A 26,930-nucleotide genomic window follows, 5' to 3' on the forward strand; every position below is an offset into this window, starting at 1 on the left:
AAGGACTGATGTTTAGGTCTTCCAGACTCCAACCATGTCAACCCCATCACTCAATAAATTCCAGCGGCTCCTAATTACCTCCAAAGTAAAATAGAAAGACCTCTGTTTGGCAGCTAAAGATTTTTGGAACCTGGTCTCTTCCTACCTTTCCAGTCTGATTCAAGCACACAGAGCTTACACGTGATACTCCATTAGACCACAGGCTGTCCCCTGAACTGGAACGTTCTCCCCCCTCACCTTCAACTTTCCCTGGCGTCCTTCAAGATTCAGCTCAAATCCCACCTCTCCAAGAGCCTTTCTCCAGTCTTCTTCCCCTCCCACCCCAGCAGCTAGTGTATTCCATTTCTATTGTATATATCTTGCATGCATATAGTCATTTGCATGTTGTCTTTCCCATTAGAATAGGAGCTCCTTCAGGAATGGGGGAGGGATTAAGCATTTATTAAGTGCCTGCTATGTGCCAGGCACTGTGCTAAGTGCTCAACAAATATGATCTCATTTGATTAGATTTCGACAAAAAAAAAGAAATTATTTTGCCTTTCTTTGCAATCCCAGTGTTTAACACAGTGCCTGGGACAGAATAAGCCTTAATAAATGTTTATTGATTGACTGGCTGACTATCCCAGCTCCCTTGACTCCTAGGCAACTCTATAAGACCCTAAGTTACAAAGAAATTGTGATTTGAATGGGTAGAAAGAATTTTTTCATCCAGGACTTTATTATCCCAATCAGAGGTCCAGTCCCTACCGAATTACAGGTCTAGTTCTTAGCCCTGTTCCTATGGTGGGCTGGGATCTCTGTGGTAGAGGCAAATCCCTTGAATTATCAAAAAACATCTATTTGACCCACTCTCATATTTCTACACCACATTTAGACTCGGACTCTCTGTTAACTACAGCTTCTTGGATATTTCTTTCATACATCACTGTATTGGAAACATATGTTCTTTTCAATAGATAGCTTTCACTTAAAGGCCATTATCAACATGTTATTAAATTCTATATTTTTCCACATTTCTCCTTAACAGTGTTAACCATAATGAGCACATGGGCATTTCAAAAGCAAACTGGCTTAAAAACTCCTCCAAGTCACCCTATATTTTGCACCAACAAGTAACTGGGAAAAGGAAGAAAAGCAAAGTACCTGGTTTATTTGTGTTTGCTTTTGCTGGGAATTCTATTTTAGGCTGTCACCAGAACAGGGAAGGCTTCTGTTTTCTAAATTTTGAGGCGATGGAGAGTACTATATTTATGCTTCTAAAAACAGGCCTCTTGAGCTCTAAGATTTGGATTCCCTCGAATTGAGGATACATAGCAGCTGCAGATAAGAGAGTAATGAATCATTCCATTCCCAGGAATAAACTTGCCTTCCCTTTCCAAATAATTTCATCAATGAGTTTATCCGATACCAGGAGAAGAAATCTCTCCGGTTCCAGTTACCACACATCTGAGGGTTGCTGGGGTGAATCAGTTTACTCCTAAGAAGAGTCTGGATGTGCTGAATAGGTTTATTCTACAAGGCATGATGACGATGGTTATCAGGTTGCAGTGAAGGAACTAGCGAAATACTTTAGAACTAAAAAAGGATGGAATGAAGCTTGCAAGCACATGCCACATAAACAAAAAACACCCTATAATTGTCCTGGAGAGCTCAAATCCCAGTCTAAACAAAGCTGTGGCAGATGCCTCCAGAAAGAACTTCTGTGCGACTGGAGACCTGCGTTTATGAATTTGTCATGGTGTTTATCAGCATGTCAGTTATGACCACGTAGGCCTCTGCTTTATTTTCACATACTGCTTGCATTTTAGAAAGCAGGAGAGTGTAGCAATAAGATAAATAATCTTAAGATTTTGGGATCATAAAAAGTTGGACATGACTGAAAAATGACTAAACAACACATTTATATATGGACACACATGTATGTATATATGTGTATGTATGCATGTGTATATGATATACATACTTACATGTGTTTGTATGTGTGTGTATGTTATATGAGAAGCAACTTAGTGCTTGCTGTCAAGAAGACCTGAGTTTGAATCTTGCCTCAGACACACAGAAATGATGTGACATGTTGTTTTTAGGATCTGCAAAGTGCTTTATATAACCAGGATAACTCATTTGGTCCTTAAACCCACCTTGTGGAGCAGGTGCCCCTGTTTTACAGATGAGGAAACTGAGGTTGAGAGAGATTAAGTGATTTGCTGAAGGTCACACAGCTTCTAAGTATCTGAGGTAAGATTTGAACTCAGGTTTTACTTACTCCGAGTCCAGCTCTCTATCCACTGTGTCAACTAGGTGCCTCTAAGCAGAGGCCTGAACTAGAAGTTAAAAGATCTGGATTCCAGTTCTGTCTCCATTACTCATTAGCCACATGTTAGAGTAAATAAGCCCTGGTTCTGGAGTCAGATGACCTAGGTTCAAATCCTGGTTCTGTTACCTGTGTGACTTTGACAAGTCACTTAACTTTTATGGGCCTCAGTTTCTGGGATAGATGACTTCCATCGCATCTGCAATAGGAAGTCTTGGGTTGAAAACCTGATCCCGGGCTTTGGTTTCCTCCTTTGTAAAAACTTAGGGCTGTAAAGTACTTTCCAAAGCATCATGTAAATTTTAGTGAGGTATGTGTATATTATCTATGTATTACTATGTATGAAGTACATATGTTGTATGCATGCATGTTGCATGTATTTAATCTAGGCCTGCAATTTCATCTCCTTGGGAAGCTCTTAGCATTCTCTGATGCAGATTATTAGCCTTATAACTCAGAGCCTTCCAGAGTAGTCAAGAGGCTCACTTATCCATGGTAAAAAAGTGACTATATGATGATTCTTTAACCTGTATCTTCCTGATTTCAAGGCAAACCTCCTTTGCCCTGTGCCTCAGTTTCTCTAATCTGTATGTATAAATGCATTTAAACCCAAATTTATCTTTTATGGGAATAGTGAGTAGACCTGTGCTTTCTGTGGGACAGGGATCTCCCAGATATGGAAAGTCCCTCTACCGTTGCAGGTCGACACCTCTGCTACTTCTGTAGTCTTAGAGAATTGCCTAGAGCACTGAGAGGTAAGTGACTTGCCCAGAGTCACATGGCCACTGTATATCAAAGACAGGGTCTGTAGCAAAGTCCTCCTGGCTCCAAGGCCTGTTCTCTGTCCACTACCACATAATGGCATTGATAACATGAAATCACTGTAGAGGACATGCCTTCTTCTATGTGTACTACCCTCCCACCCACCCCCTCACTTCCACAGAGTCCAGGGCTGTACATGCCCTTAGTACCACATTCAACAAAGAACTCTTGGTGATAGTGGTTCAAACAAGTCAACAAATAGCTAAATCAATAAATCAGTAAAACAATCAATCAATGAATATATTAATAACTAAATGAACATTAACACAGTGCCCAGGATGAGTCCCTTTTTGTCCAATAGAGATTCAAAAAAAGTACGAGTAGAAAAAAAGAAGCCAAATCAGAACGTCTTAACTCTAAGATCATCATGACTTTTAGATTTTTTCATTACCTTTTCTCCAGACGTGGCTGGACCTGGAGATAATCCTGGATCTCCTTTAGGACCCTAGAGTGTAAGAAGGAAAGGGTTAATGAGGGGCAGGTTCATACACATTTTCACGTATCAGCAGTCACTGGTCATACTGTACTCAGATAAAGCATTTCACTCCTATGGGCCTCACTTTGCTCGTCTGCCAAGTGAATTGAGATGGATGACCTCAAAGTTCCCTTCCAGCTCTGAATCCATGTTACCAATAATGACCCATATATAAGAAATTGCTTAAAAGACAACATCCAAGCAAGTCATGTAGGATTAGTTGGAGTCCATGGAGCTAAAGTGAAAGGTAACAGATGGAAATTTGAGTCCAGTCTTCATGAAAAAGACCTAGAGGAAAGTCTCAATGGCATTGCATGGATCATCTATGGAGAATTTATGGAAGGATTTACACAAGAATTATACAGGATGAAAAGGCATGGGTGAGTTACAACTCATGTTGGAAGAGCAAGTGCTCCAATCAATGGATCACAAACCATTGGCTCATCGAAGTATAAATAATTTAATAATAATAACAGTAATAGCTCACATTTATATAGAATTTTAAGATTCACAAAGCACTTAAAAATATTATCTAATTTTATCCTTATAATATTTCTGGGAAGTTGAGGGAAGGGGCACTGATGGTGGAAAGAGAAAGGAACAATCATTTACTAAGTATCCACTCTGTGCCAGGCACTTTACTAAGTGCTTTACAAATATTAACTAAGACGATCCTTGCAATAATCCTAGCAGGCAGGTATTATTATTATAATACCCATTTTACAGTTGAGGAAACTGAGGCATATAGCCATGAAGTGACTGGTCCAGGGTCATGCAGCTAGTAAGTGTCTGAGGCCAGATTTCTCTTTATTTATCTATGTGTGTATGTATGTATGTATGTATTTATTTAATTATTTTAGTGAGGCAATTGGGGTTAAGTGACTTGCCCAGGGTCACACAGCTAGTAAGTGTCAAGTGTTTGGTCGGAGGTCAGATTTGAACTCAGGTCCTCCTGATTTCAGGACCTGTGCTCTACTCGCTGCGCCACCTAGCTGCTTCTAGGTAGAGCTGTGTTAGTGTTCCCATTTAGGGATGAGGAAAACGAGGCAGAAAGGTTAGGTGACCTACCCAGGATTATACAGATAGTAAGTGTCTGAAACCAGACTGGAACTCGGGCCTTCCCGATTTCAGGTCCAGTGATTGATCAGCTACACCACCTACTAATCTCTATTCAAGAACTACGTGTAGTTTGTGATATTAGCAAATGCCTCCACATATCTATCTATCTATCTATCTATCTACACATATACATAGATACACATATATATGTGTGTATGTGTATAGATAGACACACATACATACATATGCATTTATACATACATGTATATGTGTATGTGTGTGTGTGTATATCTCACATACCTGAATAAATCCTTTCAATACCAGGAGAATTTCTGAATACACCATCAATAAACAGCACCAGCAGCCTCTCAGAGTTCTTTCTGTGTGTTAGGATTTGAAGTTCTAACGGTTAGGAGCCTGGGGTCCACAAGGTCAGAATCACAGGATTTGAGAGTTAGAAGAAACCTCAGCATCCATTTAGCCTAACCTATACATGAAAGTGTCTTCCACTAAGCCTCTTGTAACCAAAGAGTATCATCATGGTGGCAAGGTCCCTTTAAATTTTACCTCAGTCTCCCATTAGAACCTAATTTTCATGATCTCATCCATTGATTCATTTATTCAACAAGCATTTATTAAGCTCCTACTGTATGTAACATACATACAGTAAAATACAGGACCTGCTCTTAAGCGATTTACATTCTACATTCATATGGTAGATTTATAATTTAAATATGATTTTTTAAAAGCCAAGTCACTAAGCATTTACTAAGCTTCAGGCAAAGTGCTAAGTATTGGGGATGTAAAGGAAGACAAAGAAATCTCTGCTCTCCAGGAGCTCCCTCTCAGTCTCATGGGGGAGACAACATGCAAACAATAGGCACAAGCAAGATCTATCCAGGATGAATGGAGGTAATCTCAGAGAGGGCTCTAAAATTAACGGTGATGGAGAAAGGCTCCTTGCTAAAGGGGAGACTTTAGCTGAGACTTGAAGGAAACTGGAAGGTGAAGATGAGGAGGGAGAGAATTCCAGGCAGGGTTGGGAGATGGAGCGTCTTGCTCAAGAAGCATCAAGAAAATCGATGTCTGTAGCTCTCAGGGTACATGAGTGGGAGAAGGGTGCGAGATCTAAGAAGACTGGAAAGGTAGGGAGCAGCCAGGTTATGAAGGCTTTGTAACACCAAAAAATTTAAATTTGATCCTGGAGGTGACAGGAAGCCACCAGAGTTTAATGAATGAGGATGGGGGTGACAGTGATGTGGTCAGTTGTTCAGTCATTTTTTGGTTGTGTCCAACTCTTCATAACCCCATTTGGGTTTTCTTGGCAGAGATACTAGAGTGGTTTGCCATCCCCTTCTCTAGCTCATTTTATAGATGAGGAAACTGAGGCAAACAAAGTTAAGTGACTTGTCCAGGGTCACTCAGATGGTAAGTATCTGAGGTCAAATTTGAACTCAGGCCTTCCTGACTCCAGGTCCAGTGCTCTATCCACTGTGCCCCCTTGCTGCCTTATTAAGGCAGATATTTTCCATTAAAATGACTAAAACCAGAGGCAAATGCTGTTCCCTGGCTGAAGCGACAGAAGCAGTAAGCATTGTTTTTAGGGTTCCTTAAGGAATCCTTCTTGTAGCTGGTCTGACTACTAGCAGATTGCCTAGGGCAGAATTGATATCACATGGGAAGGTTATTATGCAGACCCTGGATTCAACATGCATCTTCAAAGGGCTGTTATGAAACTATTTGTGCATTTCATTGGCACTAGTAAAGATTTGTATCTACACCCTAATAAAAACAAAATAAACAAATAACCCATGCAACATTTGATGTCATCAACAGAAAGGCTATTCCATGGAGGGAAGGGACATTTGAAAGCCATAAACGGAAACTTCTTCTTTGTGGAACTGATTAGTAAGGCAATATTGTCACAATTGGCCTCATAATGGAAGCTCTATGATCTCAGTTAATGAGATGAATAGCTCTTGTCCCCTGTATTACATTTTGCTTTATTAACACTGTGGGGAATTGCAATGAAGCTAGTACAATGGCCATGTGGCCCTTTGATCTTCTAATGTTTAACAGTTTAGAGACATTTCTCTCAAGGGAGCTCAAGGTCAGGCATGATCCCAGTGAGGGTTATCTTTATATTTCAAAACAGATACTAACGTAAGCACATCCACAGTGTGTCCGTAAAGGAACAACCTTTGGTTGTTAGTTTTACATGGATTCTACTTTAAATGGGTAGGTATATTAAAGGATGATTTGTTCTATTCAACATAAAGAGGTCAGCGTCTGCGTTGTTAACCCAAGAGTCTCACAACAGATGAGAAGCTGTTTGAAAAACAAGACTGAAAATCTCATTCTTTGTGAAGAACAGATAAAATCTTGTAATGACTTGCACTAAAGGTACAGTGTTTCTATTTCTATAGAGCCAAGTGATTTCTATCTGTGCTCAAAGTACAAGCTTGTCTCCCTGCTTTCAGAAAAGGTAAAATGGCTTGAGGATGCTTCTTTAAACTCCAGGTTTAGAAGATGAATGTTTGTTAAGTAAGAGTTGGGGCTGACTGAGTCAATCAAATCAAACCTTTCCATTTAAAGATCCAGAGAAAGAACTGATAAATAGAAGTATGTATAGAATGGTTTTACACACATACACACACACACACACACATGTGTATATACATACATATATTTATGTCTAATGGTAGCCATCATGGGGGGGAAGGGAAGGAAAAAAAGTTACATGATAACTTTATTATATATTTAAAAGGAATAGCAAGTCATACATAGTAGATTTGCAGTTTCATGAACAATCATCTTTTTTTCTATTCTACTATGTTATGGAAATGCTTGTTTTATTTCTTAAGTTTAGAATAAAATAAATTAAAAAATAAAGATGCTGCACCCTGAAGACTGAATCAGGTGAAAATACTTGACTAATGAATAATCATAGGCTTTAGACTAAGAATGAAAAAGGCCTTGATCAATACATATGTCTCTGAAAGTCAAAGGTTGAACTAAAGTGATATTGTATAGGAATTCTGTTCAGATTCGTTGAAAGTCTTGAAAAGGCTCTGTGGGGTTTGTATAAAACCAATAGTTTGGAATTAGAGTTTCTACCAAGACAGTGCTTTTACTACTCTTCCCCAATTGGCTATCAGTCTCCACATAATGGATATTTCAAGCCTTCTCTTTCTCAAGCATCCCATGCCACACCCTACTCCTCCCTCTTAGCAGAGGATCTTAGTTATTTTTTACCAAGGACATCTGTCATGAGCTCCCTCTTCTTTTATACCACATCCCCCAAAAATCCACTCTCTCTTCCTTTACTCCTTTGCTTAAAAAAGCTACCAGGGCTATCAATTGCTTCTATGATAAAATACAAACTTCTCTGGCATTTAAAGTTATTCAGACTCAAACTCCAGCCTCCCTTTCCAGGCTTATTATGTATTACTTTATGTATTCTGTGGTGTTCCAGCTAAGCTGGTCTACATGTTCTTGTTCCCCAAGGCTGAAATTCCATTTCCTACCTCCCGACCTTTACCCAGGCTATTCTTCATAACATTTTTGGCATCAGTTTTGATATTCTAGTGAGTGTGGGGTGGAAACTTAGAGTTGCCTTAATTTGTATTTCTTTAGTGATCTATATCTATCAATTAGAGAAAATGGCTAAACAAATTATGATATATGACTGTGATGGAATCCTATTATGCCGTAAGAAATGACAAAAAGGAGAGCTTCAGAGAAACCTAGGAAGACAAATGAATTACTGAAAGAGTGAAGTGAGCAGAACCAGGCAAACAATTTATATTATATTAAAAACCTTTTTCAAAATGAATGATTTGGAAAGACTCTAATCAATGAAATGATAAAACATTGTTCCATAGGATCAATGATTAAGATCATGATCCATCTCCTGATGGAGATTTGACGGACTAAATATGCAAGATGAGACATATTTTGGGCCATGACCAATTTAAGAATTTGGTATGCTTGACTATGCAAAGAGGTTTTTTTTTTCTTTTTCAGGAAAGGGGAAGGTATATAGTTTAGATTCCAGGTCCTTTAGGAACCCCATACTCTTTCATCAGTATTTTCTATCACTGTGACTTCCATATGTTCTCATTTTATTTACACATTAAAGATACTTTAGAAGTTAAGTATATTAGGTATTGGCCTTACGTTAGGGCAGGTAAAGACAAATATCCTAGACCTTGAGAAGAATTGGGATCCTTCGTCTCAGAGTTGTTCACTCCCTGTTTGTGATAACTCCATAGAAATGTCATCACTTGGTGCAGCTAGGCGGTACAGTGGTAGAGCACTGGCCCTGGAGTCAGGAGGACTTGAGTTCAAATCTGGCCTCAGACACATGACGCTTACTAGCTGTGTGACCCTAGGCAAGTCACTTAACCCTGATTGCCTCACCAAAAAAAAGCAAAAAAAAAGCCATCACTTGGCAAGGATGGAGGGAACAGGAACAATGACAGCTTCCTTCTGGGAGTCCCTCACCTTCTCCCATCCTGAAGCTTCAGACATATTCTCTTTCCAAAGGTGCCATGTTTATACAGCATCAGGAAAATTACATGACTTTTGTGAAATCAATTACTTACCTTTGGGCCAGGTAACCCAGGCAGTCCAGGATTCCCATGTGGTCCTGGCATGCCCTATAAGTAATGAAAAAGCAATGTTAGTCATGGATCAGATGAGATGCTTGCTATTAATATAATACTTTGCAGCTGATGGTTCAGTAGATAGAGCATTGAGTCTGAAGTGAAGAAGAACTAGTTCAAATCCAGCATCAGACACTTTCTAGTAGTGTGAGAAAGTTGTTTGATCTCTCAGTCGGTCAGTCAATGAATAAATATTTATTTAATGTCCATTATGTACCAGGAACATAATGTGCTGTGCTAAGTACTAGGGATAAAAAAAAATTAGTAAAGGTGACATCATTTAGGAGAAGTGAAAAGGATCCGAGGTAGAACTCTGTAAGTCAACTATGGTCAGAGGTTATGATAAAAATCCAGCAAAGGAGCCTGAGCAGGGGAGATTAGATAGGTAGGAGGAGAACCAAGAGAGAGAAGAGAGTGTCAGGGAGAAGAGGTGAACAGTGCCAAAAGCTACAGAGAAGAACGAGGTTTGCAAAAAGGTCGTTGGATTTGTCAATTAAGAGATCAGCGATAACTTTGGAGAGAGCAGTTTTGGTAGAATGATGAAATCAGAGGCTAGCATGTAGGGGGTTAAGGAGGGAATGAGAGGAGAGAAAGTAGAGGCATCTATCGTAAACAGCCTTTTCAAGGAGTTTAGCCACAAAGGGCAGAAGAGATACAGGCTGATAATCAGTGGTAATGAAAGAATCAAGTAAGGGTGGGTTTTTTTTGATGATGGAGGAGACATGGATAGGTTTGTAGGCGGTAGGAAATGATGCAGTAGACAGGAAGAGACTGAAAGTATGTAACTGAGAAGGGGCAAGAGATTGTAGATATACAGAGCAAGGACTAGAAAAGGCCTAGGGCACCATTTCCATTGGTTCTTTTTCTTCCCCTGAAGGTAAAGGCCAATGGGAATGCCAACACATCATCATCATCTTCTTCTTTGTCAACATCACCATCACCACCATCATAGCTAAAATTATATAGCCCTTACTGTGTGCCAGGCAGTGTACTAAGTAAGCACTTTACAATCATTATCCCATTTGATCCTCACAACAACCCTGAGAGGTAATTGCTATTATTACCCCCATTTTACAGATGAGGAAAATGAAGTAAACAGAGGTTAAGTGACACACAGTGAAGTAAATCTCTGAGGCCAGATTTGAACCCAGGTCTTCATGACTCCAGGCCTGGTACTCAATCCACTGACCCACCTAGCTGCCCATGCTCTATTAACAACTGAACCTGGGATGCAAGGTCTTCTGCAGAGAGCAAGACTTTTGTGTAGGACAGAAGGTGGAAAGGGTATGAGGTGGATGGGAGTTTGGGGATAATTGAGCAGGGATGGAAGGGGAGCCAAAGAGAAGGCCTTGAAGTGCTAGCTACAAAGCTGAAGTTGGTAGTAGTAAGAGTTTGGGAGACATGAAGAGCTGGGGAGGGAGGGGAAGGATTTTCTCCTTAGAAGTCAGTGATTCTGAATCACAGGAATAAGGGGAATGGGGGATGGGAATCTGCCACCCATAGGGAAAGGAAATGCTATCCCCAAATTCTTAGTGCCCTTTTAAGCACTTAAAACAGCACTAAGACGTTTGTGATACCCAGTACACACGTGTTATTTCATTTGATTCTTACAAAAATCCTGTGAGGCAGGTGCTTATTATCTCCATTTTATAGATGAGGAAAACTGAGACTGAGAGAGATAAAGTGACTTGAGCAGGGGTCACATCACTAGCATCTGAAGCAGGATTAGAACTCAGCTATCCCTGACCCTGAGGCAAACTCCCCATGACACCATGAAGCTTCTCAAAGAAGGAATCAGTTGATCAAAGACCCTCAGGCCCCAAGGTCCTGCTATGATTCAGCACAGTGAGCTGCGGTACTAACTTTTGCATTTTGCCACTTCGAGCAATAGTAAGTAGTCCTGGGTCTATAAATATGTGGAAATACAGTCTTCCCTATGATGTTTTGCATATGTTACATATTCAAGAAACATATTAAATGAATGAAGGGTAAGGTGTATTAGTCATTCACACTTTAGTAAGAATGTAAGTCAAAATGCCTAGTTGCAATCTTCCAAATTATAGTCATTAGAGTTTTTATAGTGTTCGAGGGATGAAAGAGCAAGAGGGTGGGGGGGGGGAAGGAGAAATAATTTTGGAATGTGTAGTACATGTTTCCACAACCAAAAGGCAATATTAGGCCACTAGGATCCTGGAAAGGCAGACTGCAAAAGGGTATCAGGAAGTGGGAGAGAGGCCCAAATGGAGAGGTTATCAAAGACAAACTCTGTAGTTCAGTATTTCACTCAGATGCTCCTCGTCTACCAGAAGAGCTTCCTATAGTCTTACCCTCCCAGCCTCCCAACCCTCATCTCCAGTTGGGTCCCCAGAGGGCTTCAGGTGGGTACTAGCGCGCTCCTACACAATCTAAGCCTTGCTTCTCTCAGGCCTTGACTGGAAAACTGGGTGTATTGCTAGTATTTCATTTTTTTTAACACACATACACCAGGATCCCCACTTTCATGCCTAAACGAAATGGGCTGCCTCCATTCAAACAAAAGTTGGGGGAGGCGAGGGAGCTGGCTGGAGCACAATTCTTTGATTTATATAACACATACATCTTCTGTGCAGCAGATGTAATTTTAGAAATGCAGCAGCTCCTTGGGGTAATATTTTTTTATTCCATGCATTTCTCCCCGGTCAGCAGCTAATATCTGCCCCTCCATTTTCCACTATGTAACCCAGGAATGCACTATTTTAAGGAAGCCCACTCCCCTTCATTCCCCAAAGCAAATGAACCTGACCTTCACCCACCGTGCAGCAAAAGGATGAGATCACTACAGAGCTAAGAATAATATTACAAGTAGCTGCTGCTGCTGTTACTGAAAATTTGATAATCTTCCTCGGACTCGCTCACAGAGAATGCCTTGGTTGGGTGTTTACAGCCAAACAAACAAGGAACCACGTGTTTCTTTGCTTCCTTGAAATTGGCAAAGGGCAGACATTAAAGATCCAGGCTACTTTATGGAGGAAACAGGCATGGGCCATCCCCAAGGAAAGATAGAATAGAAAAGGAAAAGCAATCCAATCCCACAAGCATTAGTTATGGGGAAGGCTTTGTGCTACAGGCAGGGATATAAAGAGAAAACAAATTTTAAAGAAAAGAAGTAGTCTTTGCTTTCAAGGATCTTACATTCTTGAGGACAGGGAAAGGATAAAAAACATAAACAGAAAAGTATTTATAGGGTAGTTTGAGGAGAAGAGAGAGAATCGTAATTAGAGGGTCCAGGAATGGTTTCATGGGGGAGGTGGCATAGTTTATATATTTTTGGTGACATTTGGCTTTGCCCCGCTGAAGCCTCATTCTTGTTAAAGCTCTGGGTCAGTGGTTATTCATCTCTTCTCTTTCACTTTTGCTTGGATAATGTTATCATCCATGTAAAAGCTACATGGTATGACAGAGACAGGAAGACTTAAAATCTGGAAGGACTGCGTCTCCTACATGAACCCTGGCCATGATGGCCCCAACTGCTGCTTCCTCCTACCCTGAAGTTAGATAGATGCAAGGGGAAAGAGACAGAGAGAGAGACACAGAAAGACAAAGACAGAGAAAGCGAGAAACAGAGAGAGACAGAGAGAATGAGAGAGAGAATGAGATCAGGTACTTACTGCATGTCAGGAACTGTAATTTGTATTTCGTATTTATTTATGTCTATATGTTATATGCCCTGACAGAGTGTAAACTTACTGAGCACAGGGACTCCAGTCCCTTTTGTCTTTCTTTCCCCGGCATCTGCCAAGCCCAGGTACATAGTAGGTGCTCAATAAATACTTGTTGATTGATTGAATGGCCTTCACTCTAGCACTTCCTAATTATGTAACTCAGGTGAGTCAGTAAGTTAACTAACAAATATTGGTTAAGCCATCTACTAAGTGCCAGGCATTGTGCTAAGATCTGGGAATACTAAATGGCAACAGAGAGTCCCTACCCTCGAGGAGCTTACCATCTAGTGTACTGGATACTTAAATCACAAAGAAGCTGTAATCGTCATTGGTGAAAGGGAGAGCATACACCAGAGTTCCCCAAGCTGAAGATACCACAGATCCTTCGTCTGTTTGCAGGTTACCATCCACCATCCTTCCTATTCTTTTAAAATACATAATCATTCTCATAGCAGGAAGAACATTCAGCCCACATACTCACCCTTGGACCTCTCCTGCCTGATGGACCTGGTAGACCAACAGGACCTGGTGGACCCTTGAAAGAGAAAGAAATGGGGAAATTAAAAGGAGTAGTAGCCAGCCACACAGGCCCTCTCTCCACAAGTCGGAATCAGTTAAGATTTGAGGCTGCCTGCTCGTTCCGCCACTTCCCTACTCCCAGCTGATAATAATTTAATGGCAAAATCAACCCCCACCTCCTCACCCCAAACAGCAGGGCCAGGAGCCCGAACTCCAGTCACCTTTTCAATCTGGTCAGAAATCACAGCTGGAAGCTCATGACTCATGGCGATGGCTACTCAGGATGGTTTGAGCAGGCACCGAAATGGGCAGTTTTGTGGGTAACATTTACCTAAATTTACTTTTACTAGAGAGGGGGAACTCAATTTCGGGTTTGGAGACCAAGAACTACAGATTTTCAAGCATGCTTCAAACTGGGGTTTCCCTGGAAAAGCTGAAGCCCTGTGGATTTTATGTACTTTTAAAGGAAGTATGCCAAGGCCCAATGTAATGTGTGGAGCAGGACTGTAATGAAGTCCGTCTGTTCCTTCCAATGGTGCAACTACAATATACCAGTCCTTGTCCTGCTGGGTATCTACTACAGCCAGAGACTTTGTACAGAATAGAGTATTGTATTAGGGCTAAAAAGAAATAGAAAATTCAAGGGAACAATTCTTATAGGCTGTGAAAAAATTTTAGGTTCCTTAAAGGTTTGCTTAAAAAAAAAACAATAATAGATAACCACCCATTTGCTTCATTACATGGGCTGGGACAGGGAACATACCTATGATTTCCTCAGTATGAAAAATTCCTGGTATGATTTCATGTGGAAGTTAGCAACTCCTCAGTAATTTATAGCCTTAGGCAGTGGTGTCAAACTCCAACAGAAATGATCTCTGCCTGGCCTCATATTGACTTAGAAAACCACAGATTATCATTATGTATGTTGCATTGTATTTTTACTTATTTTGTTAATTATTTCTCAATTATATTTTAATCTGGTTCAGACCTAACTCAAGAGTGCTGCAGACCAGTCTGAATAGCAAGCTGTGCATAGAAGATTTGCAGTTTCATGTGCAATCATCTTTTCATTATACCGTGTTATAGAAAAGCTTGTTTTATTCCATAAATTAAAAATAAAAATGTGATAATAAAAAAGTTCTAACTTAGACAGACTCACTAGCTATATGGTCATGGGCAAGTAGCTCAGCTTCTCAGGGTCTCAATTTTCTCATCTATAAAATGGGCATAACAGTATTTAGACTACCTACCTCACATTGCTGGTGTGAGAAAAACACTTTGCAAAATTTACCAATTTATATACATGTAAAGGCAATACCAATTTTTTAGCCAATCCATGTTGTTTTAAAATGTGGTATGAGCCACGTTATTTTAAATATATTAAGCATATTTTCAAAACATAGGTAACATCATGAAGTCCACTTTGTGGACTATAAAAAATATGGTCTATGCCTTCATTCAACATCAAATTGAGGATATGCTAATCCATTAATTTCTTTAAGCTATTATACTAACTCTCTTCTCTCCTTTAATTAGAAAAAAAATCTAGAAAGTTGTCTACACATGGCTTTGCAACTTCTTCACTGCTCATTCACTTTACTGCTTGCAATTCCCACTATTCTAGTAAAAGACCTCCATCCAAAGCCACTAATGAACTCCTTATTGCTAAAAACCAAAGACTTAGTTTCAGTGCTCGTAGCCCTTAAACTCTCTGGGACATTTGACAATAGTCACTACCCTCTCCTCGATAACCCTCTCCCCTTCCTTGGCTTGTGCAACACTGAATTCTCATGGTTCTTTGTTTTCCTTCTTGAATGTCTCCTTTCACCTCCTTGGCTATCTCCTTATCTCCTCCTGACACTTAAATATGACAGCATTCCAAGGGTCTCTCCTGGGCCCTCTTCTTGCTCTATACTGTCTTTCTTGGTGAATTGATCCACTTCTATGTCTTCACTCATCCATCACCTCTAGGCAGTCAACTCATAAATTTATAGCTCTATTCCCTCCATTCCCAAGATCTCCTCAGAATTACAATGCCCAGTTGGCTCCTCAAATTTAAACATTTCCAAAACTGAAGTTAACATCTTCCTTCCTAAAGGACCCTCCTCCAATTTTCCTATTTTGGTTGATGGTGTACCGCACATCCTTCTGGACACTTCAGTGCTGTCTTTAATACTTCTCTCTTCTTTACTGCACACATGTCTCATTTGTAAAATGCATGACTTGAATTAGACTCTCTCCATGGTCCCTCCCAGCTTGCAATCCTGTGGTCCCATAATCCAGTCAGCAGCAAAGTCCCTCCAGTTCTTTGCAATATCTCTCATACCCTTCCACTCCTTTCTACATTTGTTGTTACCCACTTGCTCAGGTCTTCATCTCTTTTAACTTGGATTGTGACAATACCCTCTTAACTGGTCTTCCTCTCTCCAATCTATCCTCTCAACAATGCATCCTTCAAACTGAGGTGGTGCAGTAGATAGAGTTGTGGGTGTGGAGGGAGGAAGATCTAAGTTCAAAACTGACCTCAGAAAGCAGATAAAAGGTTAGAAAAAATGTGGGTAGGAAATTTAGCCAATTGAGTCATAGGTTGGTGATTTAAATTGTTTTTCAGTATCATGGAATCATAGAATCTCAAAGTATAAAGACACTTCATGGATTGATTATCTAGTCAAATGGGTACCCTTCTCAAGAATCCCCTCTACAACCCATCTGACTAGTAGTCATTCAGCATCCATCCTTAAAGAGAAATCCAGTGAGGGGTGACTCATTATCACCCTAGGCAGCCCCCTCCACTTTTGGAGAGTTCTAATTATTAGAAGGTTCCCTCCTCTTAAATCAAGCTTAAATCTACCTATCTGCTACTTTCATCTATTGCTCCCAGTTCTACTCCCTGGCTTCCTTTAAGTCTCAACTAAAATCCTACCTTCTACAGGAAGTCTCAATTCCACTGTCTCACCTCTGTAAATTATTTCCCTTTTATCCTGTATATCACTTGCTTTGTATATATTTGTTCGCATCTCATTTCTCCAATTAGATTGTAAGCTCCTGGAGGGCAGGGACTATCTTTTGCCTCTTTTTGTATCCCCAGCACTTAGCATAGTGCCTGGTATATAGTAGATGCTTAATAAATGTTTATTGATTGATTGCACTTTGAGGCCAAGCAAAGCAAATGAAATCCTTTCTTCAAACAACAACCCTTCAAATACTTGAATGTAGTTACTATGTTTCCCTCTAAGTCTCCATAATAATATACTTCATACAAGCCTCCTATAACATCATTTTGAGGTCCTTCACCATTTTCTCACCTTCCTCTGGATGTTTTCCAGTTAACCTACCTTCTAAAATGTGTTATCCCAAACTGACTACAATGATCCCAATGTGGTCTGACTAGGGCTGAGTCCAGTTAGAGGCTATCACTTCCTTTGTCCTAGAGACTGGAAAAAATGGGGGGAAGTGGGGGAAGAAGATCAGTCCTATTGGGTTCTCTTCCTTTCCATCTATGGTCATGGTCCTTCCAAATGGCCTCTGAGGTCCTTTATATCTCAGGTTTTATGATTAAGCATGTGTTCTCTCTTTATATTCAAAGACAATTGGACAGACTCATGTCTTTAGGATGAGTTGTTTCACCATTTTACTTACCAGTAGAGGTGGTTTGAATGAAATGGTCTCTGCTGATTTACCAGCTTCCTGAGGATTGAGGATCACGTATTTATGAGATGGCTGAGAGAAGCTGACTGGCCAAGGGTTTGAGGTACAGCATCTAGCTAAGGACTTGAATTTTCTGGGCCAAAAATAACTCACCAATGTTGTGACCAAACCCAAGGCCATGGCCTCATTAACTACACACTATAATCAACTGAATTTATCCATGTACTTTTAAAACCAGCTCTTCCTTCTTGCCAAAAGTCTGGAATACTGAGTCCTATGGCAGAAATCTCTAGCTACAGTTTCATTTTTAAAATTTTATTTTACTGTCAAATTTTTTGAATAAGTATTGAACAGTCAGTATGTAAAAAAAAAATTAAATGCCTACCATGTTTCAGGCACTGTGCTAAGCGCTAAGGATAAAAAAAAAAGCAAAAGGTAGTCCCTGCCTTCCAGGAGGTTACACTCTAACGGGGGAGGCAACATGGAGACAACTATGCAGAAACAAGAGATGTAGAAAATAAATGTCCCTTAAGTTGTCAGTGCTTTACACTTCCTCAACTTTCTCTCTGTTATACTTGTGTTGATGTTATATTCTCCATTGGAGTGTAATAAGTCCTTTGAGGGCAACAATTATATCATTAAATGTTTGTTGAATTGAATTAAAGAGATGTGAGAAATAGTTTAAGCTTCATCATCCTCATTTGAAAATTGTAATTAAAAGTTTATTCATCACCTCCCTTACAACGTTACTGTGAAGACCAAATAAGATGATGGACATTGCAGGGCTTTTGAGCACAAAGAACCATGTAAGTGTAAGGTATTAATAATCATAATTATTGTCATTAATATTATTAACAGCTACTCTTCCTTGTGGCTTGGAGGTGCCCCTGGCTTCTTCAAAACTATCATAGGATGCATTAGTGGAGCATTCACTCCGTCTCTCTCTCTCTCTCTCTCTCTCTCTCTCTCTTTCTCTCTCTCTCTCTCTCTCTTCTCTCTCCATATATATATATATATATATATATATATATAATATATTATATAATATATATATATTATATATATATATATATATGTTCCTCTCTGCTTCCCTCCTAGGTATTTCTGCTAAGGTGGAAGGCTTAAAGAAGAGCTCAGGGACACACTGCAAATCCTTTTGCTGAGTACTAGCCTTGACAAGTTCAGACAGGATCATCACCTGGTTGTCAACAAGGTGGAGAATATCTTGATCCCCAGATCTCTTAAAGACTAAGATGATACAAAACCAAAGCAGTTTTATCAATGGAAATAACTCCAAAGAAGCTTCATTACCATCAACTTTTTGCTGCACCCTAGGAACAATTGGGACTTTTCCATCTGACTGGCTGCTGAAACCTCCTCTATGTATTGTCTCTTCCTTTGAGAATGTGAGATCCTTAGCTGCAAAGGCTATTGTGGTTTCCTCATCATATCCACAGTGCTTTGTAGTATGAAACCTAGATACATGATGATAATAACTAGCATTTACACAGTGCTTTAAAATTTCAAAGTGCAAATGTGATCTCATTTAATTAATGCAACAACCCTGAGAGGTAGGAGTTATTATCTCCATTTTATAGATGAGGAAACTGAGGCAGACAGAGGTTAAGTGACTTGCCCACAGTCACACAGCTAGTGAGGCTGGATTTGGACTCAGGTGTTTCTGACTTCATGTCTAGCACTTTTCACTCATTCAGCAAGAAGAGAGAGGAAGAAAAAAAGAGGAGTTCTGACTTGAATCAGAAGAAAGAGTACCCACACTGACCAAGTCACAGATTCTGGAATTATTGAATTTGTAAATATGAGGAATAATACAAGTATGAATAATTAATAAAATATGAATAATAATTACTATTATGATGTAGCTACACTGTGACAAGATCAAGAATTATTCTAACATAAGATATAATGAAGTATGTTTGAGGAACTATGGTCAACTAATACTCCTCTTTGTAAAGAATAAATTAAGTTTTACCAAACTAAATTCCCTTTATACTTTTCATTTTTTAAGATGACGTTTTATTAAAACTGGAATGTCAAGAGCTAAGAACTACCATACCAAAAATATTACTTTTTAATAGTCATAATAATGAACATAGCATTTATGCAGCATTTTAAGGTTTGCAAGGTACTTAACAGATATTATTTTATTCTCAGAACAATCCTGGGAGCTAGATGCTATTATTATCCCCATTTTAATGATGAAAATTTAAGGCTGAGAGAGGCTTAGTGATTTCCCTGATGTCACCAAACTACCGAGAATCAGACCAGATTATAATGCAGGCCTTCCTGACTTAAGGATAGTGCTTTATTCACTGTGCCTGCCTCCACATTAAAAATACTTAAGATTAAAATAAAATGAAATTTCTCTCTGGAGTGATTGGATGAACAGATCAGTTTGAAATATCTTTGTGTTGACTAACACAAGGCCTACATTTTTATTGAAAGAAAGTATGAATGAATGAATGAATGAATGAATGAATGAATGAATGAATGCCTCAGTGCCTTTGAATTGTATCTCTATTTCTTAACACTACAATTTAATTTAGAACGCTAACTGGGCTCAAAATCATCAAAAGATGATTTTCATTTGTTAGTTGCTAGCTCTTTTTACTAGCTGGTTACTAAGCAAAAAATTTGTCCTGGGTTAATAGTATCTGCACACAATATTTGTAGACATGTACAAAACCATATTAAATATTGCTCAATACATATCAAATAACTTTCCAGTAATAACCACAAAGAAAAACCAGTCTAAGCAAGTGGTATCATCTTCTCCATCCAAGGGTTTCTGGATCTACACCAATGACTCAAGTATATGTCAACTAGCATATTCATCAAACAAATTGGTATTTTAGAGAATCCTCTTTGGTCTGACTGCACTAAAGAAAATGTAATTTTTCATAGACACGCAACTCAAGGAAGATGAATGGTTTTCAAACCCAAAAGGTAAGAAGATAATACTCTTTCTAATTATTTGGTTTCTCATATATTAGAACACTGCAGCAAAAGTTAAAATGACTTCACAGTAATAGTAACTCACATTTAAAAAGTCTCAAGGTTTACAGATGTCTTTCTTTAAAACATCCTTGTGGAGGTAGGTAGTACAAATATTACTATCCTCATTTTACAAATAAGGACATTGAGGCTCTCAGAGGTTTAAATGGCTTACCCATGATTGCACTGCTAGTTATGCATCTGAGGTGGACTTTGAGTCAAGGTCTTCTGAACGTTCAGTGTTTTATCTGCTTTATCATGCTTTAAACATCTATATGGCTGTGGGACTATATTAATAACTGCCATGATAACCCAATGAAAAGTGGAAAATGCAGTCAAATCAGATCATAATTCTTTCAGCACCTCACCAAATTAGTGATGGGACCACCACTTCTGCCTCTTGGATTTTCTATCTCCATTCAAGACGCAGCTCAATCAACGCCACCAGCAGGAGGCTATTCCTAAAACATAAGCTCCTCAAGGGTAGGGGTTGTTTTGATGTTTTTTGTGTTCGTTCAGTACTGAGTACAGTGCCAAACACATAATATTTGTTTAATTGGATTGGATTCATTTCTTTTTTTTTTCTTCACTGAATTTGTGTCAGAGAGATTGTAGCCTGTATTTAATCTTCAAATGCATATTTATTATACCTTTAAAAATTCAGTCTGGTGGCTTATAACAAATTTAGACTTGCAATCCTTGCCTAGCCTAGCATGACAACCAAGAATAGCTATTAAAAAGTCTACCTCCTTTATTGATCAATAGTAAATCTCTGCAAAGTAGTTCTACCAATGGGCATATTACCACAATGTTAATGCCAGCAGTAGCTGAAAGAGCATAATTTAAATATTCTGAGAGACCCTAAAACTCCAGATGAACATGAGATTTTGTTGGTATCAGTATCCCTTCCACCAGTATTGTCTTTAACCTATCCATGCCTGGCTGGTCTACATAATTCATATACATATCCTCCCATAATTTAAATCAGCACAACATGTTTTTCTTTAGCCTGCCTCATTTGTTCTTCTGACCCATCACTTAACAAGAAGGGACATTAATCCTATAGTTATAATTATTTTTAATAGAGAAGGCTGAATCCATATTTAGCAACTGGAATCTCTGGCTGAATTTCAACTGAAAAAGCAAAACATCTGGTTTGTCTGTAAACTTCACAAGAACGAAGTGCTCCTACAATCTGCCAATAATATTAAGGGGGAGAAAACCAACCACCCAGCAAAAACCAATAACTATGCTAAAATTGTTCCTATTGGAACTACATCTTATAGGAACCATAAATTCATTCATTGTATTCAGGATAATTTTCTGTCACAGGTTTGGCTTACTATGTATACTCTATTCCAAGGCTCTCTCAAATTCTCAGTAAACTAATTTCAGCAAGACACATATAAAGGCAACTTACAGGAGGTCCAGGATCCCCTTTGGGGCCTCTCAGATTCCCCATCTCAAGCATCATGTTCAGATCCTCATAGTAATAATAATCGTAAAAGTCAGTTTCATAGTTATCCTCAATGTGGTATGAACCATCAGCATCACCTTTGCCTCCTTTCCACTGATCGTGATTATTATCCACAAATGGTTCAGTTGTTGCCCGATATAAGGTTGTGTTCAAAAACTGTGACCTATCTGTGAGTTTTTCAGTTTGCTGATTAACTTTGTTATCCTTTTTTAAGTCATCAATTTCTTGCTCTTTAACAAAGGGAGGGACAATGGATGGCCTCTCTTTAGACAAAGGGAGACTGGTCGTTCCTTTTATGTCCCACGGTATTGTCTAAAATATTTTGGATTGAGCCAGATTTCTTATTGGAGCTTAATGACACCTTTTTGAGTTGATGGTGAGCAGCTGACAGATTTAAATTCGGTGGGCTATGTTCTTTGGCAATCATCTTTGTGACTTGGATTTCTGGTTTCACAAGATCCCTGGCAGAGATGTTTCTCCAGGGGACAGATGATGTTAAAGAGCTCGATGATTCCCAGGGTGCTCGAAGTTTATGGACTGACGGAGCCTCTTTATTTACTGAGTTTGGTTTGTCCCTCCTTCATAAAATGGTCCATACTCTGATGGTACCTCTTCACCAAACTGCTTGTGTGATAGAGACTTTTTCAGTACAAGACCTGGCAATGTAGTGGTGTGAGGAAACCCAGTCTCTGATCGGTAGGTATCAACATGGCGACATTGCTGCTTCCGATATCTACAATAGTTTGCTGATGCTTCAGCTGAGGGAATTATATCTAGTTGACAAATTACTCCTTCAAAGTGGACTGAATGGGAGTCCATACTTCCCAAAGTAAACACACTATCAGTATTGAATGCCTGCACTCTCGAAAGAATGTCTTTGCTGAATTGCTTCTTTCCACACTCAACAAACATGGAAACCACTGTTTCTTGAATATAAATGGCAAAAGAGTGCCACCGTTCATCATGAACACTGTAATTGAAAGATGCTGCCAGCTTCCCACCAATATGGATCACCACTTTTTTGGGTAGTAATTGCACTCCCACTTGCAGCCTGTTTTTATTTCTGATACTGAAGAGAAAAGCATTGTTGACTCTATGTGAGAGTAATCCAATTACTATTGTGAATTGTTGTCCTAGACTTGATGGCAAAATTTTCCTGGTAGGTGCCTCTATATGAGTATTACTTGTCAGAATGACACCTGTTTCTGCTACATGAACCCCCTGAGGTAATGGAGTAGATGATGATAGTACCACATTCTCCACTGGTTGATGTCTTACATCTTTGCCTCCAAGGCCTAGTTGATAAAGAACATCTATGCCTGGAAGAAAAAAAGAGAGGGAAAAATGAAAAAAAAAAACCCAGAATATTATTGAATTGCATTCATGTGCTTGAACAAATGGAGGAGAAGAAAAGTGTGACTTCATAGAATAAACACAACCTAGCAATTAAAAATTCTCAGTAGGGATGAACAGAAAGAAGGCTACATCATCCCATGGTTTGATAAAGCCATGTATTTTGGGAAGATAAAACTTCCCAACTCCCTCAAAGCCCAAACCCTCAGAATAAATTAATAGGTGAAACAACCATTCCATCTTTTAAAATCAACTAAGATACACAGTTATTAGATGCTTGCCTATCTCTTCTAATTAGCCGTATGTAAGGGAATAATTTAAACATATCTTCTCAACCCTGAAGACAGAACCTTGCTCCTGGAAATGTTAGTACTACCTCTGCAAAAGGAACTTGCAAATTGTGAATACATTGTATACATTGATTGCACCTTTTTGCCAGATTGAAAGCTCCATGAACAAAGAAAATAAATTACATTTTACGCAGCAGCTGACATGTGAAAGGTTGATGGGTACATAGATTTCAAGCTCACAGGAACTTTATAAGCCATTTACTTTAATAACTTCTGAGAATCGCAGAATTTGAGATCCAGAAAGTACCTCAGGTGAAATCTAGTCTAACCCATCCATGTAAGGAATTCCCATTATAAATTAACTTGCAAGTGGTTACTACTACTACTACTACTACTACTACTACTACTATACTACTACTACTACTACTACATAGTAGTACAGGTGCTACTACCACTATACCACTACAATTACTAGTACTACTACTATTAAAACTACTCTTATTATTACTACTACCAATATTGTTACTACTACTATTACTTTACTACTACTACTACTACTACTATTAATACTGTGGCTATTGCTACTACTTATTACTACTATTACTACTGCCTTTACTATTACTACCACCCTTACTAATAATGATATTTAACATTATATTGATGTAATATATTAATATATACAAGTATAATATTATTATAAATGATAATGTATCATTATAGCCAGCATTTACAAAATACTTTAAAGTTTGTAAAGTACTGCATGTGTTATCTTATTTAATCCTCACAACAATTCTGACGAGTAGGTGCTATTATTAGCCCCATTTTACACATGAAGAAACTGAGACCCAGAGAGGTGAAGTATGGCCCCAGAGACTGTAAGTTACAATCAAGTGGTGCTTAATAAATAATTGTTGAGTTAACAGATGGTTGAATGATTATTTTTACTAAAGAGACACTCTCTGGCTATTTTATTCACACCTCTTGAGTCCCATACTACTGTGCTTTTTACCTCTTATTATACTCATATGAGTCTGTTTTCATCTACTTTGCTAGATCATAAAGAGAAGACACAGAAGGTAAACAGGTAAGTAGGATATGAGCCAAGGGATGAAGGGGGCAAAGGAGAGAGCAGACCATACACTCTGGTAAGAGTTGATGACTGGGAAGCTTGACAAGGAAGTGGCCCCTGATCTGAGCCTGGTAGGAAGATAAAAAATCAAAAGGCAGAGATGAGAAGGAAGTGCCTGGACTTCATGGAATGAATAGGGTTGGAAGATAGAAGAGCAATTTAACTCAGTTCAATTGACTAGTATTTATGAATGCCAGAACTGTGTGCTAAGCCTGGAGAATACAAAAACAGAACCAAAGCCAAAACAAAATGCCCTCCAGGACATTTGTTAAGCACCTACTGTGTTCCAGGCATTGTGCTCAATATTTTACAAATATTATCTCATTTGATCCTCATAACAACCCTTAGAGTTATTCCTATTTTACAGTTGAGGAAACTGATCAAATGGGGGGGAGTGAGAGAATTAGAGAGAGGGATGAGTCAAAGATCTGAAGACTACAAGTCTAGATGGATGGGGGGGATGATGTTTAAGTCCTCAACCTCATGATCATAAATAATAATAATGATGATTGCTGGCAGTTATATAGTACTTTAAGGTTTTCAAAGTATCTCTTACATGTTTTCTCACTCGATCCTCACAACAACCCTGTGAGGTAGATGCTATTATTATTCCCATTTTACAGATAAGGAAGCTGAGGCCTAAAAAAGCTTAGTGACTTGACCAAGGTCACGCAGCAGCAGAGCTAAGATTTGAACCCAAGTCTTTTGACTCCAAGTCCAGTATTCTAAATGAAGAAATGAATTTGGGAAGAAAGAAGAGGGCTAGAGATTTTATACACACACGCATATACATTACATATGTGTATATATATATATATATATATATATATGTATATGTGTATACACACACAATGTTGCTCAGTCATTTCAGTTGTGTCTGACCCTTGGTGACCCCATTTGGGGTTTTCTTGGCAAAGATACTGGAGTGGTCTGCCATTTCCTTCTCCAGCTTATTTTATCAATGAGGAAACTGACGCAACAAGGTTAGGTGACTTGATCAGTCACACAGCTAATAAGTGTCTGAGGCCAGATTTGAACTCAAGAAGATGAGCATATGTGCCACACATGAATGCATATAACATTATAACATATTATATCTCATAAAAAAATATCTAGCCCTAATCTCAGCTATTTTACTGTGTGTGTATATATCTATATGCATAAATTGCATGTATACATTATATACAAGCACATCATACATACACATATGAACACACATATATACATACTTATGTATATATACATACACATATAGGATAGTCATCATGGAAATGATCATGGTGGACTTCATGGAGGAGATCACTGACAAGATCACTAAGAAAGAGAAGAGGATTCAGGATTGAGCTTTGGGGGGGGGATACCTAGATTTAGGCAGGACGAGATTAAGGGAAGATTCAGCAAACGATACCAAGAAGGAACAGCCCAACAGAGAAGAGGAAAGAGCAAGGCATGAAATCCAAGGGAGGGGCCAGCAGTCAGGAGACATTAGTGTCAAAAGCCTCTGAGGCCAAGAAGGAAGAGGGCAGGAACACTGAAGCTAGACCATTATTCATCCTTAAAAGCTTCAATGCACTTAATACACAATCTCTTAGGCATAGAAGGTATTTAACAAATATTTGTTGAATAAATAATGAATGCATGAAAAAAACCACACTTGATATTCAGTGAAATGATTTACACATTCACTGAAACAGCTTAGAAGAAAAGTGAGAAGGCAAGGTGTCTAATATATCTCATCATTGGGGACAGGAGGAGAGAAAATAGAAAGGAGGTCGGAAGTGACTGGAAACTGGATTTTTGTGATATCTTCCTGAAGACAATAGCTAAAGGCAGTTTAAATTCTCAATAGAATTTTTCCCCCAAAGAATCTACTAACTGTATATCAAAGAATCCAAGAAGAAAAGGTATAGAAAACCAGGGGTGGGAGGTGAGGAAGAATTTCTCTCTATAGCTAAAGACTCAGTGCAGAATCTCTAGTGATTGCCCTTCTGCCACAGTGAAGAACCATGGAAAACGGGCAGTTTGCTGCAGATGTCAGCCACAAGAGCGGCAGAGCTCAGTTTCAACAAATATGAATGTCAAGTTTTCATGATTGTAATATGCAGCCAGCTCCCCATTAGTGCAAATAATGAATCCCATAAAGTAGTTGCATGTGTTGACTTCATTCCATTCAAAGTTATGATTATGCAAAATACAGTAATTGGTTCCAGCCCAATGGAAATACACAGAATGAATTTAAATAATGACACTTTTTCACAGGATTCATCATCTGCACTAATCAAGACCCATCTGTAGTCAGAATGAGAGAAAGGATAGAAGTCACATGGGAATTTGATGTTGAAAAATCCAATTTAACTACTAGTTAAATAAAGACATTTTTTTAGGGGAGGTGCCATAAATTGGTAGCTTAAACAAGGTTAATGCATTATCAGTGACAAGTACGTAGTCGACATTTAACACATTT

General features: G+C 38.9%; 1 protein-coding gene across 1 annotated transcript in view; it reads right to left on the bottom strand.

The window, feature by feature from the left end:
* COL24A1 (collagen type XXIV alpha 1 chain) overlaps positions 1 to 26,930 on the bottom strand; it is a 353,333-nt gene that overhangs the window by 301,549 nt on the left and 24,854 nt on the right. The window contains 6 exon segments of the mRNA XM_078155798.1: positions 3,525 to 3,578; positions 9,275 to 9,328; positions 13,517 to 13,570; positions 21,638 to 21,989; positions 21,991 to 22,264; positions 22,267 to 23,013. Coding sequence (XP_078011924.1) covers positions 3,525 to 3,578; positions 9,275 to 9,328; positions 13,517 to 13,570; positions 21,638 to 21,989; positions 21,991 to 22,264; positions 22,267 to 23,013 — 1,535 coding nt within the window.

Source organism: Phascolarctos cinereus, unplaced genomic scaffold (assembly GCF_003287225.1).
Source record: "Phascolarctos cinereus isolate Bilbo 61053 unplaced genomic scaffold, phaCin_HiC Scaffold_5;HRSCAF=322, whole genome shotgun sequence".
Classification (NCBI taxonomy): domain Eukaryota; kingdom Metazoa; phylum Chordata; class Mammalia; order Diprotodontia; family Phascolarctidae; genus Phascolarctos; species Phascolarctos cinereus.